Below are 14,921 nucleotides of genomic sequence, written 5' to 3'. Positions count from 1 at the left end.
CTCCAGGTCCATGTATTATGTAGGAGGGTCAGGATTGGGGGGACGGGGTGTAGAGCCCCGGGGGGCCCCTGTCTGGAGGTGGCCTAGTTTCCTCCAGGTCCATGTATTATGTAGGAGGGTCAGGATTGGGGGGACGGGGTGTACGGCCCCGGGGGGCCCCTGTCTGGAGGTGGCTTAGTTTCCTCCAGGTCCATGTATTATGTAGGAGGGTCAGGATTGGGGGGACGGGGTGTAGAGCCCCGGGGGGCCCCTGTCTGGGGGTGTCCTAGTTTCTTCCAGGTCCATGTATTATGTAGGAGGGTCAGGATTGGGGGGACGGGGTGTAGAGCCCCGGGGGGCCCCTGTCTGGAGGTGGCCTAGTTTCCTCCAGGTCCATGTATTATGTAGGAGAATGGCCGGCCGGGTTAACCCTTTGTCGGGCGGTTGGCAGAGCTCCGGCTCCGGGGGAAGGGCAGCTGCTGGCTGGTGATTCTCGCAATGAGTTAACAACGCAGTGATTACACATTCATCTCCCATCCCCCCCATCCTGCCCTCTCCCCCCTCCTCCGCCTGGCTGCAGCTGCAACTCTAAGACTCTGCAGAGCCAAGCCATCGGGGCCCCAAAACTGACCGGCGCTCTGGGAGGGGCCACGCTCAGGTAGGCCTGTGTGATGGTCAGTGTGTGTCAGTATATCGATCAGAATATCAGTATACAGCTCGGTGTGTCAGTATATAGATCGTTGTGTTAGTATACAGCTCGGTGTGTCAGTATATAGATCGTTGTGTCAGTATATAGCTTGGTGTGTCAGTATACAGCTCGGTGTGTCAGTATATAGATCGTTGTGTCAGTATATACCTTGGTGTGTCAGTATACAGCTCGGTGTGTCAGTATATAAATCGTTGTGTCAGTATACAGCTCGGGGTATCAGTATACAGTTTGGTGTGTCAGTATACAGCTCGGTGTGTCAGTATACAGCTCGGTGTGTCAGTATACAGCTCGGTGTGTCAGTATATAGCTCGGTGTGTCAGTATACAGCTCTGAGTATTCTCAAGCACTGAGTGGGGATCTAAAGGGGGGTGTGAAGAGGGAGGGACCCCCCATACGCCTCGTATATTTCTATTTACTCCCGTTATTTGCTGCGCCAGCGTCCTCACATGACCCCGCTCCAGCAGGAACTCCCTACGTCTCCTTCACTACAAACTGAAAGATGACCCCCATGTGTCACCGCTCTGCAGACCCCAGTAGTATCTGCCACAATGTAACCTATGGGGTGTTATATGTCACATGCAATGTATGGAGGGCTGTATGTCGTTACATTGGTGATCAGTGAGAAGAATGTTCCTTACATTGGTGATCAGTGAGAAGAATGTTCCTTACATTGGTGATCAGTGAGAAGAATGTTCCTTACATTGGTGATCAGTGAGAAGAATGTTCCTTACATTGGTGATCAGTGGGAAGAATGTCCCTTACATTGGTGATCAGTGAGAAGAATGTCCCTTACATTGGTGATCAGTGAGAAGAATGTTCCTTACATTGGTGATCAGTGAGAAGAATGTTCCTTACATTGGTGATCAGTGAGAAGAATGTTCCTTACATTGGTGATCAGTGAGAAGAATGTTCCTTACATTGGTGATCAGTGAGAAGAATGTTCCTTACATTGGTGATCAGTGAGAAGAATGTTCCTTACATCGGTGATCAGTGAGAAGAATGTTCCTTACATTGGTGATCAGTGAGAAGAATGTTCCTTACATTGGTGATCAGTGAGAAGAATGTTCCTTACATTGGTGATCATTGGGAAGAATGTTCCTTACATTGGTGATCAGTGGGAAGAATGTTCCTTACATTGTTGATCAGTGAGAAGAATGTTCCTTACATCGGTGATCAGTGAGAAGAATGTTCCTTACATTGGTGATCAGTGAGAAGAATGTTCCTTACATTGGTGATCAGTGAGAAGAATGTTCCTTACATTGGTGATCAGTGAGAAGAATGTTCCTTACATTGGTGATCAGTGGGAAGAATGCTCCTTACATTGGTGATCAGTGAGAAGAATGTTCCTTACATTGGTGATCAGTGAGAAGAATGTTCCTTACATTGGTGATCAGTGAGAAGAAGGTTCCTTACATTGGTGATCAGTGAGAAGAATGTTCCTTACATTGGTGATCAGTGAGAAGAATGTTCCTTACATTGGTGATCAGTGAGAAGAATGTTCCTTACATTGGTGATCAGTGAGAAGAATGTTCCTTACATTGGTGGTCAGTGAGAAGAATGTTCCTTACATTGGTGATCAGTGAGAAGAATGTTCCTTACATTGGTGATCAGTGAGAAGAATGTTCCTTACATTGGTGATCAGTGAGAAGAATGTTCCTTACATTGGTGATCAGTGAGAAGAATGTTCCTTACATTGGTGATCAGTGAGAAGAATGTTCCTTACATTGGTGATCAGTGAGAAGAATGTTCCTTACATTGGTGATCAGTGAGAAGAATGTTCCTTACATTGGTGATCAGTGAGAAGAATGTTCCTTACATTGGTGATCAGTGGGAAGAATGTTCCTTATATTGGTGATCAGTGAGAAGAATGTTCCTTATATTGGTGATCAGTAAGAAGAATGTTCCTTACATTGGTGATCAGTGAGAAGAATGTTCCTTACATTGGTGATCAGTGAGAAGAATGTTCCTTACATTGGTGATCAGTGGGAAGAATGTTCCTTACATTGGTGATCAGTGAGAAGAATGTTCCTTACATTGGTGATCAGTGAGAAGAATGTTCCTTACATTGGTGATCAGTGAGAAGAATGTTCCTTACATTGGTGATCAGTGGGAAGAATGTTCCTTACATTGGTGATCAGTGAGAAGAATGTTCCTTACATTGGTGATCAGTGAGAAGAATGTTCCTTACATTGGTGATCAGTGAGAAGAATGTTCCTTACATTGGTGATCAGTGAGAAGAATGTTCCTTACATTGGTGATCGGAGGGAAGAATGTTCCTTACATTGGTGATCAGTGAGAAGAATGTCCCTTACATTGGTGATCAGTGAGAAGAATGTTCCTTACATTGGTGATCAGTGAGAAGAATGTTCCTTACATTGGTGATCAGTGAGAAGAATGTTCCTTACATTGGTGATCAGTGAGAAGAATGTCCCTTACATTGGTGATCAGTGAGAAGAATGTTCCTTACATTGGTGATCAGTGAGAAGAATGTTCCTTACATTGGTGATCAGTGAGAAGAATGTTCCTTACATTGGTGATCAGTGAGAAGAATGTTCCTTACATTGGTGATCAGTGAGAAGAATGTTCCTTACATTGGTGATCAGTGAGAAGAATGTTCCTTACATTGGTGATCAGTGAGAAGAATGTTCCTTACATTGGTGATCAGTGAGAAGAATGTTCCTTACATTGGTGATCAGTGAGAAGAATGTTCCTTACATTGGTGATCAGTGAGAAGAATGTCCCTTACATTGGTGATCAGTGAGAAGAATGTTCCTTACATTGGTGATCAGTGAGAAGAATGTTCCTTACATTGGTGATCAGTGAGAAGAATGTTCCTTACATTGGTGATCAGTGAGAAGAATGTCCCTTACATTGGTGATCTGTGAGAAGAATGTTCCTTACATTGGTGATCGGAGGGAAGAATGTTCCTTACATTGGTGATCAGTGAGAAGAATGTCCCTTACATTGGTGATCGGAGGGAAGAATGTTCCTTACATTGGTGATCAGTGAGAAGAATGTTCCTTACATTGGTGATCAGTGAGAAGAATGTTCCTTACATTGGTGATCAGTGAGAAGAATGTTCCTTACATTGGTGATCAGTGAGAAGAATGTTCCTTACATTGGTGATCAGTGAGAAGAATGTTCCTTACATTGGTGATCAGTGAGAAGAATGTTCCTTACATTGGTGATCAGTGAGAAGAATGTTTCTTACATTGGTGATCAGTGAGAAGAATGTTCCTTACATTGGTGATCAGTGAGAAGAATGTTCCTTACATTGGTGATCAGTGAGAAGAATGTCCCTTACATTGGTGATCAGTGAGAAGAATGTTCCTTACATTGGTGATCAATGAGAAGAATGTTCCCTACATTGGTGATCAGTGGGAAGAATGTTCCTTACATTGGTGATCAGTGAGAAGAATGTTCCTTACATTGGTGATCAGTGAGAAGAATGTTCCTTACATTGGTGATCAATGAGAAGAATGTTCCCTACATTGGTGATCAGTGGGAAGAATGTTCCTTACATTGGTGATCAGTGGGAAGAATGTTCCTTACATTGGTGATCAGTGAGAAGAATGTTCCTTAGATTGGTGATCAGTGAGAAGAATGTTCCTTACATTGGGGATCAGTGGGAAGAATGTTCCTTAGATTGGTGATCGGTGGGAAGAATGTTCCTTACATTGGTGATCGGTGAGAAGAATGCTCCTTACATTGGTGATCGGTGAGAAGAATGTTCCTTACATTGGTGATCAGTGAGAAGAATGCTCCTTACATTGGTGATCAGTGGGAAGAATGTTCCTTACATTGGTGATCAGTGAGAAGAATGTTCCTTACATTGGTGATCAGTAAGAAGAATGTTCCTTACATTGGTGATCAGTGAGAAGAATGTTCCTTACATTGGTGATCAGTGAGAAGAATGTTCCTTACATTGGTGATCAGTGAGAAGAATGTTCCTTACATTGGTGATCAGTGAGAAGAATGTTCTTTACATTGGTGATCAGTGAGAAGAATGTTCCTTACATTGGTGATCGGAGGGAAGAATGTTCCTTACATTGGTGATCAGTGAGAAGAATGTTCCTTACATTGGTGATCAGTGAGAAGAATGTCCCTTACATTGGTGATCAGTGAGAAGAATGTCCCTTACATTGGTGATCAGTGAGAAGAATGTTCCTTACATTGGTGATCAGTGAGAAGAATGTTCCTTACATTGGTGATCAGTGAGAAGAATGTTCCTTACATTGGTGATCAGTGAGAAGAATGTCCCTTACATTGGTGATCAGTGAGAAGAATGTTCCTTACATTGGTGATCAGTGAGAAGAATGTCCCTTACATTGGTGATCAGTGAGAAGAATGTTCCTTACATTGGTGATCAGTGAGAAGAATGTTCCTTACATTGGTGATCAGTGAGAAGAATGTTCCTTACATTGGTGATCAGTGAGAAGAATGTTCCCTACATTGGTGGTCAATGGGAATAATGTTCCTTACATTGGTGATCAGTGAGAAGAATGTTCCTTACATTGGTGATCAGTGAGAAGAATGTTCCTTACATTGGTGATCAGTGAGAAGAATGTTCCTTACATTGGTGATCAGTGAGAAGAATGTTCCTTACATTGGTGATCAGTGAGAAGAATGTTCCTTACATTGGTGATCAGTGAGAAGAATGTTCCTTACATTGGTGATCAGTGGGAAGAATGTTCCTTACATTGGTGATCAGTGAGAAGAATGTTCCTTACATTGGTGATCAGTGAGAAGAATGTTCCTTACATTGGTGATCAGTGAGAAGAATGTTTCTTACATTGGTGATCAGTGAGAAGAATGTTCCTTACATTGGTGATCAGTGAGAAGAATGTTTCTTACATTGGTGATCAGTGAGAAGAATGTTCCTTACATTGGTGATCAGTGAGAAGAATGTTCCTTACATTGGGGATCAGTGGGAAGAATGTTCCTTACATTGGTGATCAGTGAGAAGAATGTTCCTTACATTGGTGATCAATGAGAAGAATGTTCCCTACATTGGTGGTCAGTGGGAAGAATGTTCCTTACATTGGTGATCAGTGAGAAGAATGTTCCTTACATTGGTGATCAGTGAGAAGAATGTTCCTTACATTGGGGATCAGTGGGAAGAATGTTCCTTAGATTGGTGATCAGTGAGAAGAATGTTCCTTACATTGGTGATCGGTGGGAAGAATGTTCCTTACATTGGTGATCGGTGGGAAGAATGTTCCTTACATTGGTGATCGGTGAGAAGAATGCTCCTTACATTGGTGATCGGTGAGAAGAATGTTCCTTACATTGGTGATCAGTGAGAAGAATGCTCCTTACATTGGTGATCAGTGGGAAGAATGTTCCTTACATTGGTGATCAGTGAGAAGAATGTTCCTTACATTGGTGATCAGTAAGAAGAATGTTCCTTACATTGGTGATCAGTGAGAAGAATGTTCCTTACATTGGTGATCAGTGAGAAGAATGTTCCTTACATTGGTGATCGGTGGGAAGAATGTTCCTTAGATTGGTGATCAGTGAGAAGAATGTTCCTTACATTGGTGATCGGTGGGAAGAATGCTCCTTACATTGGTGATCAGTGAGAAGAATGCTCCTTACATTGGTGATCAGTGGGAAGAATGTTCCTTACATTGGTGATCAGTGAGAAGAATGTTCCTTACATTGGTGATCAGTAAGAAGAATGTTCCTTACATTGGTGATCAGTGAGAAGAATGTTCCTTACATTGGTGATCAGTGAGAAGAATGTTCCTTACATTGGTGATCAGTGAGAAGAATGTTCCTTACATTGGTGATCAGTGAGAAGAATGTTCCTTACATTGGTGATCGGAGGGAAGAATGTTCCTTACATTGGTGATCAGTGAGAAGAATGTCCCTTACATTGGTGATCAGTGAGAAGAATGTTCCTTACATTGGTGATCAGTGAGAAGAATGTTCTTTACATTGGTGATCGGAGGGAAGAATGTTCTTTACATTGGGGATCAGTGAGAAGAATGTTCCTTACATTGGTGATCAGTGAGAAGAATGTTCCTTACATTGGTGATCAGTGAGAAGAATGTCCCTTACATTGGTGATCAGTGAGAAGAATGTTCCTTACATTGGTGATCAGTGGGAAGAATGTTCCTTACATTGGTGATTAGTGGGAAGAATGTTCCTTACATTGGTGATCAGTGAGAAGAATGTTCCTTACATTGATCAGTGAGAAGAATGTTCCTTACATTGGTGATCAGTGAGAAGAATGCTCCTTACATTGGTGATCAGTGAGAAGAATGTTCCTTACATTGGTGATCAGTGAGAAGAATGTTCCTTACATTGGTGATCAGTAAGAAGAATGTTCCTTACATTGGGGATCAGTGAGAAGAATGTTCCTTACATTGGTGGTCAGTGAGAAGAATGCTCATTACATTGGTGATCAGTGAGAAGAATGTTCCTTACATTGGTGATCAGTGAGAAGAATGTTCCTTACATTGGTGATCAGTGAGAAGAATGTTCCTTACATTGGTGATCAGTGAGAAGAATGTTCCTTACATTGGTGATCAGTGAGAAGAATGTTCCTTACATTGGTGATCAGTGAGAAGAATGTCCCTTACATTGGTGATCAGTGAGAAGAATGTTCCTTACATTGGTGATCAGTGAGAAGAATGTCCCTTACATTGGTGATCAGTGAGAAGAATGCTCCTTACATTGGTGATCAGTGAGAAGAATGTCCCTTACATTGGTGGTCAGTGAGAAGAATGTTCCTTACATTGGTGATCTGTGAGAAGAATGTTCCTTACGTTGGTGATCAGTGAGAAGAATGTTCTTTACATTGGAGGTCAATGGGAAGAATGCACTGCTTTGAGATGACTAAAAAGATCTTTAGTGTCAGTAGTACATTATCTACTCCTAGCAACCTGTGGAGCTTGGTTGAGAAATAACTACCTCTCCACCCGCGTTCAGGGTGTCAGAACATTCTCTACCTTCTCCAGACCTTCTCTTCCTCCTCCAGACCTTCTCTTCCTCCTCCAGACCTTCTCTTCCTCCTCCAGACCTTCTCTACCTCCTCCAGACCTTCTCTACCTCCTCCAGACTTTCTCTACCTTCATCTTCTCCAGGCGTGAAGCATCCAGGTACCTTTCTTAAAAACGCACCCAAGGAGTTCAGAACATCATTATGGGGACAAAAACAAACTAGAATCCAAGGCAATTGTCTGTTCAAACACAAGAAATTGGGGAGGGGAGGTGGGTTGGGGCACAGGATTCCATGTTCCCTTGCTCTATCACAGAGCTAAGTAGAGTGCAATGGGAAGGCGCCATCAGGTCAGTCTTGGCAGGGAGCTGTGGAAGGGCTGGAAGCCAACAAACAGGGAATACTGCCTTCCCATTGCACTCTACATTTGGTCAGAGATGGTTACTGCTGTTATTTTATGTTTATTAACTGATGTGTAAGTATGACCATATAACTGATGAATAACACTTTTTATCTATCTGGAAGTGTTTTCTCATCGCATATCACATACATATCGCATCTGTGCCTTCTCCAAACCTTCTCTACCATCTCCAAACCTTCTATACCGTCTCTACCTTCTCCAAACCTTCTCCGCTATATCCAGGCCTTCTCTTCCTCCTCCAGACCTTCTCCACTTTCTTCAGGCCTTCTCTTCCTTCTCCAGGCTTTCTCTACCTCCCTCCAGACCTCTCTACCTTCTCCAGTCCTCTCTGCCTTCCCCAGACCTTCTCTTCCTTCTCCACTATCCCTTGCTCTATCACAGAGCTGAGCAGAGTAATGGATTTTGGGCAAATATGCAACATATGAGTCCAGCTTGGGTAATAAAGAATTGGATTCAGGACCTCCCAATTACAACCTCAGCCACTACCACCTGATATCAGCCTACACTCACTACTTTGATCCACTCCACAACCGATCGCCCACGGACATCAATCACGAAATCTGTACATGAGAAAACACATCCTGATAGATAAAAATATTTTATTAATCAGTTAAATGGTCATACTTACACATCAGCCAATCAACATAAATTAACAGCAGAAACCACCTCTGGCCAAACATAGAGTGCAATGGGAAGGTGCCCTCAGGTCAGTCTTGGCTGCAAGCTGTGGAGAGGCGGGAAGCACCAAATAGGGAAAATTGCCTTCCCATTGCGCTCTACGTTTGGCCAGAGATGGTTTCTGCTGTTAATTTATTCGAAATGGCTAATGTGTAAGTATGACCATTTAACTGATGAATAAAACTTTTTATCACTCAGGAAGGGTTTTCTCATCGCATATCACATACATATCACATCTCTACCCTCTCCAAACCTTCTCTATCTACTCCAGGCCTTCTCTACTTAATCCAGGCCTTTGCTACCTTCTTCACCTTCTCCAGATCTTCTCTACTTTCTCCAGGCCTTCTCTACCTTTCCAGACCTTATCTACCTTTTCCAGATCATCTCTACTTTGTCCAGTCTTTCTTTACCTTCTTCACCTTCTCCAGGCACGAAGAGTCTTTGTACCTTCCTTAAAATAGTACCCCAATGAGTTCAGAACATTATTACAACTAGAACCCAGGGCAATTGTCTGTTTAAGAAATTGGGGAGGGGCATAGGATTCCATGTTCCCTTTCTCTATCACAGAGCTGAGTAGAGTGCAATGGGAAGGCCCAGTGAGGTCAGTCTTGGTCAGGAGCTGTGTGGAAGGGTGGGCGGTCTCCAAATAAGAAACATTGCCTTCCCATTGCACTCTATGTTTGGCCAAAGATGGTTTCTGCTGTTAATTTATGTTATTTGGCTGATGTGTAAGTATGACCATTTAACTGATGAATAAAACTTTTTATCTATCGGGAAGTGTTTTCTCATTGCATATCACATGCATATTCCATCTCTACCTTCTCCAGACCTTACCTACCTCCTCCAGGCCTTCTCTACCTTCTCCTGATCTTCTCTGCTTTTTCCAGGCTCTCTCTACCTTCTCCAGACCTGCTCTACCTCCTCCAGACCCTCCCTACCTTTTCCAGGCATTCTCTACCTCCCTCAGACGTTCTCTACCCTCTCTAGGCCTTCTCTACCTTCTCCATGCCTTCTCTAGGCTTTCTCAAGGCCTTATCTACCTGCTCCACATCTCCTCTACCTTCTCCAGGCCTTCTCTAAAACGTCCTTACTGTCTCCAGGCCTTCTGTAAACTTTTCGCAATTTGAAGTTGTTTTTATTAATGAATGTAAATAAATATTTTGACTTTTCAATATTGTATTTGTTTTTTTTTTTCTCTTTTTTTGACGTAGCTCTCCAAAGGTTCCATGGGCATTTTTTGTATATGAGTGCTGACTACTCTTAAACTTAAAGTGGACCTTCAACCTTGACAAACCTTCCACACATCCCTTCTATTCCGCCCCTTCTCCCATCCTGCAGAAGTATTTTTTATTGCACTTTTTGTTTTTGTTTTTTAATGTCTGGCCCTGCCTCCCCATGCACCTCATTCGCCTTAGGTGAATGACGCGCACACTGCTGGCTGTGCCTCCTGGAATAGGCCAGTCACTTATCCCAGGTGGCATAGCCTTTCATTCAAGGGAAGGAGGATTGGGCAGAGAGGCCGGCCCGTTGAACCTGGAAGAGCTGGCGAGCCTCTTGATGACGTCAGAGAGAACGTTGCGGCGCAGAACAAAGCGGTGAAAGGGCATGAGAGGATCTCAGCGGGATAACGCTGGATCTACTGGATGGGTGAGCACCTGAAATATGCAGATACCACCTACAGGTAAGCAGGACCAAAAAAAAGGGGAGTCAGCCGGAGGCCCACTTTAAACTGATTGAAATTTAGGTGTTCGGGCAGAGACAGGCCAAACTTTAATCAGAGTGCGAGTTTCCCCACTCAACAAGATGCAATCAACTTCTGTTGAAGGGCTCATCTGGGTTCCGCTGTCAGAATACAATGTCCCGGCATGGCAGATTCCTCCATCCACCTCGTCTGTGTGGACAGAGAGGTCCTCCTCCATAGGGGTTTCTATTAAAAAAAATAGAATAGAACAAGAACAAATGTGAAGGGATGAGCTCTGCTTGGTGGACATCAACTCCACACATTCCAATGCCATTCCAATGCTCCCATCATTGTCATCACTAACTCTTCTCTCCCCACAGTGTCAGCCCAGCAGGGATCCAGAAGGTGGGTGAGAGATGTCAGGGAAGGGAAGACCCCCGCGGAAAACCAGCAGCGTCAGGATGGTCCTACAGGTGATGGTCCCCTGGGGCTTTTCTTGGCAGACACCCCTTCCGGGGTTCATTCGCAGAGCAGTTAATCTTACACAATTTCCTCCATTTCCTTGCAGGACTGTGAAGAGTCTTCCCCGCCCTCCATAGTCCGAGTAACCATCCCCAAAGTGCCCCTGACCAAGAAGAGGTGAGTCTGCCAGTTCCACCACACAAAGCTGAACGTCACATGACAACTGGATCCATAAATCCAGACAGGGAACCACAATAGATGAAAAAGAAAGATGTGCCAATGTGTGGAGATAATGGCTGCCATGTTATCACCAACCTCAACCATTTGTATGATATTCTCCTCTGTTTTTCAGCAAACAAAGAGAACCGCTGGCTCTGATCCGAAGAAAGCTCCTCTCCAAGAGCCAGGTAATCCAACCTTCTGTATTAAACTTCTGGAATAATCTAGATTTAACAACCACTCATCTCAAAGTGAAATGCTATAGTCCGGACATATCCTAAATATAGGTCTGTCTATCTAACTATCTAACTGTCCATCCAGAGCCTCTGGTTTATAGACCAGATACATCCTAAATATAGAACCATTTATCCAACTGTCCATTCAGAGCCTCTGGTTTATAGACCAGATATATCCTGAACATGGAACCATTTATCCAACTGTTCATTCAGAGCCTCTGGTTTATAGACCAGATATATCCTAAATATAGAACCATTTATCCGACTGTCCAATCAGAGCCTCTGGTTTATAGACCGGATACATCCTAAATATAGAACCATTTATCCAACTGTCCATCCAGAGCCTCTGGTTTATAGATCGGATACATCCTAAATATAGAACCATTTATCCAACTGTCCATCCAGAGCCTCTGGTTTATAGACCAAATATATCCTAAATATAGAACCATTTATCCAACTGTCCATTCAGAGCCTCTGGTTTATAGACCGGATACATCCTAAATATAGAACCATTTATCCAACTGTTCATTCAGAGCCTCTGGTTTATAGACCAGATATATCCTGAACATGGAACCATTTATCCAACTGTTCATTCAGAGCCTCTGGTTTATAGACCAGATATATCCTAAATATAGAACCATTTATCCGACTGTCCAATCAGAGCCTCTGGTTTATAGACCGGATACATCCTAAATATAGAACCATTTATCCAACTGTCCATCCAGAGCCTCTGGTTTATAGATCGGATACATCCTAAATATAGAACCATTTATCCAACTGTCCATCCATAGCCTCTGGTTCATAGACTGGATACATCCTAAATATAGAACCATTTATCCAACTGTCCATCCAGAGCCTCTGGTTTATAGACCAGATACATCCTAAATATAGAACCATTTATCCAACTGTCCATCCATAGCCTCTGGTTCATAGACTGGATACATCCTAAATATAGAACCATTGATGGTTTATGGCACATACAAAATGTTTAAACTGGATATGCAGTTAACCAGAAGGGACTACTTATAAGGCTCCAACCTCTAATTATGAATGCGGGGTAAACATTTGTTTTCGGAGTGATAAAGAAGGTGATGACATATAAACATCTATAATATAGAGTGGAAGTGAACAATGTTCTTCTACTTTTGCAGGAAGTCCAGGAGATAAAGATCCTTGGCTATGGAGAGGACAATCTCTCAGTGCAGGATGGCCCACTCATGACTCATCTCTCGATGAAGAACGAGCTCCTCCAGGAAGATGAAGTCTGCAACAGATTTCAGAAGAACGAGGTGGCCACCCAAACCACCCCAATTTATTGCTTTAACACCATAGAGGAGATTGTGGAGTTCCTGAACAGCTGCAGCAAACCTGAGGAGTGCAGCCCTAAGTCTATGTCCTTCACTGATGAGCCCCCTGATGAGCTGGGAGGAGAGGATGTGATCTCCAATGACGACCACATGAGAACACTCAAACTAGAGATAGAAGATGACGATGATGATCAACCAATTGTTTCTCATCTGTACCCCAACCTTCCCTTCCACTACGCCTCCACATCATCTCCATCATTCCCTGTGGTCAAGCGTAGAAGAAAACAACGTTTCCACTGCGAATGGCAGGGCCCGGTCGCCATTATCAGCTCCCCCAATGTGCCGGCTCACGCTATGGAGCTTCGGGTGGATGAGGATCTTGCCATGTCCATACGAAGACAAGTGGACATCAACAATCCAGGGCCATTTGGCTGGCAGCTGGCAAAGCTGCTCTTTACAGAGGAGGAACTTTATGGACACAACTTTAACGGGACAGACCAAAAGATGCCCCTCAGCCCCCGGCGAGTCCATGCCATTCAACACGCATTTCATGACTACTTCCCTAGAGATATAGCAGACGAGGCCCTGGCCAAAGGTCGCACCGCCATTAACCAGGGGATAAGGAACATGTTTTATGTCCGCAACCGTAAAGATGGAGATTATCCATAACTGGAGCTCAATACGGGACCCGAGAGACTGGAGCTCAGTACAGGTCCCGAGAGACTGGTGAATTGGAGCTCAGTACGGGGCCCAAGAGACTGGCGATCTGATCTCAGATTGGAAGGTGATAATTTGGTCTCCACGATGACCTAAGGCCTGTGACTTGTGGGAGAAGCAGCCAGGACTGTGCCATTCAACTTCGCACATCTCCATGGAGGACACCAATTTCTTGTTTTATGACAGACGCTCAATGATCATCTCCTAGCACATGTCCCATTTCCACTCCCCTCCCCCCTCTCCCCATTATCAACTGCCCACCGCTTCCTCTACATCCTCAGCCAAATCATCTAATTCTAAAATAACTAACAATACATTCCGGTCATTTCCCTCCATCATCCCGACATTGGCCACCTTACTCTACAGCTCCCCCTTGTGGAGGCCCTCTGCTGTATGTTATAGCAGACTCCTTGTTTTAGCTCTGCTTGCTGTTTGCTCACTAAATGACTTCTTCTTGTTTAACTGATAAAACTGTACAAGCTCTGTCCTGTCTGGGTGAATCCGGTGTTTATTAGGTGGGAATTTAAAGTGTTAGCTCATGTGGTTTACCCACAAACAGCAACTTTATCTGCATTAACCTAGAGCGGGGGTGTCAAACTTTATTTCATTGTGGGCCACATCAACGTTATGGTTGCCCTCACAGTAGCCAGTTGTATCTGTAAGAGTAGATGTTCATAGCACCCCACCCCTTACATCAGATGTCAAGGGCAACCCCCCCACCATCAAAAATCACGAGCAACCCCCCACCATCAAAAATCACGAGCAACCCCCCATCATCAGATGTCAAAAGTCCCCCCCCCCCTTTTCTAGTGCTGCTGCCGGGAAGTTGGGGCAGAGCTGGGAAGCAGAAAGTGCAGGGTCTGGAGAAGGTCCAGAGGAGGGCTGGAGAGAGTCTACTGAACACTGAGACCAGGGGAGGCAGAGAAGAGGGGGTGCAAGATCTGTAGTAGTCCTATCCTCTTCTCTGCTGCCGACTGCTGAGACAGGGGATGGAGGGGGGGTGGCGGGGGTAAGAGACGAAGTGCTGGGACAAGGTGGGGGCAGAGAGGAAGGAGGGGTGCAGCTACGGGAGGAGAGTAGCTAAGGCCGCATGAAATGACCTGCAAGGCAAGATGGGGCCCCCGGGGGGGCCTTGTGCTTGACACATGACCTAGAGCAATCAATCAGAAAATAGCTTTATCAGTATACTAGAGACACTTGTCTTCGATGACCAGCTGCCTGTGCACAAGGATCAAGGTCAGGTTGAGAACCTGGGCACTCAATACTTCTTCTGATATCGACACACCACTCTACTACAGGGGTTCCTAACCAGAGCTGGCAGGTGTCACTATCAAACATGGGTCACCATTTTTAGGTGGACATTGGAAATTTGTTTTATTGGTGAGCTATGCTCAGCAAGGGGCGGCAAGTCAGTACAAGTACCACGGGCGCTTGGCAGGGAAGGGTGGAAATATCTGCATGGGGAATAGCAACAGAATACAAAGTCGTACACCTATAGTCAACAAGATGGCTCCCAGAACTGCTCCACTGCGGCAACGGTGGTCCTGGTGATAGAAGAGTCGCACAC

At 44.3% G+C, this 14,921-nt stretch overlaps 1 protein-coding gene across 1 annotated transcript; it reads left to right on the top strand.

Annotated features, from left to right (window-relative positions):
* The first annotated feature begins 295 nt into the window (after positions 1 to 295).
* On the top strand, positions 296 to 13,837 carry LOC141145713 (uncharacterized). Its single transcript, XM_073632595.1, has 5 exons — positions 296 to 637; positions 10,794 to 10,886; positions 10,982 to 11,052; positions 11,228 to 11,282; positions 12,482 to 13,837. Exons 2-5 carry the CDS (start codon positions 10,830 to 10,832, stop codon positions 13,304 to 13,306), a joined length of 1,008 nt encoding a protein of 335 aa, XP_073488696.1. The 5' UTR covers positions 296 to 637; positions 10,794 to 10,829; the 3' UTR covers positions 13,307 to 13,837.
* The last annotated feature ends 1,084 nt before the right edge of the window (positions 13,838 to 14,921 follow it).

This window comes from Aquarana catesbeiana, linkage group LG05, assembly GCF_042186555.1.
Source record: "Aquarana catesbeiana isolate 2022-GZ linkage group LG05, ASM4218655v1, whole genome shotgun sequence".
NCBI lineage: Eukaryota > Metazoa > Chordata > Amphibia > Anura > Ranidae > Aquarana > Aquarana catesbeiana.
Note: the sequence above shows the minus strand (reverse complement) of the source record. Positions and strands in the feature narration are given on the sequence as shown.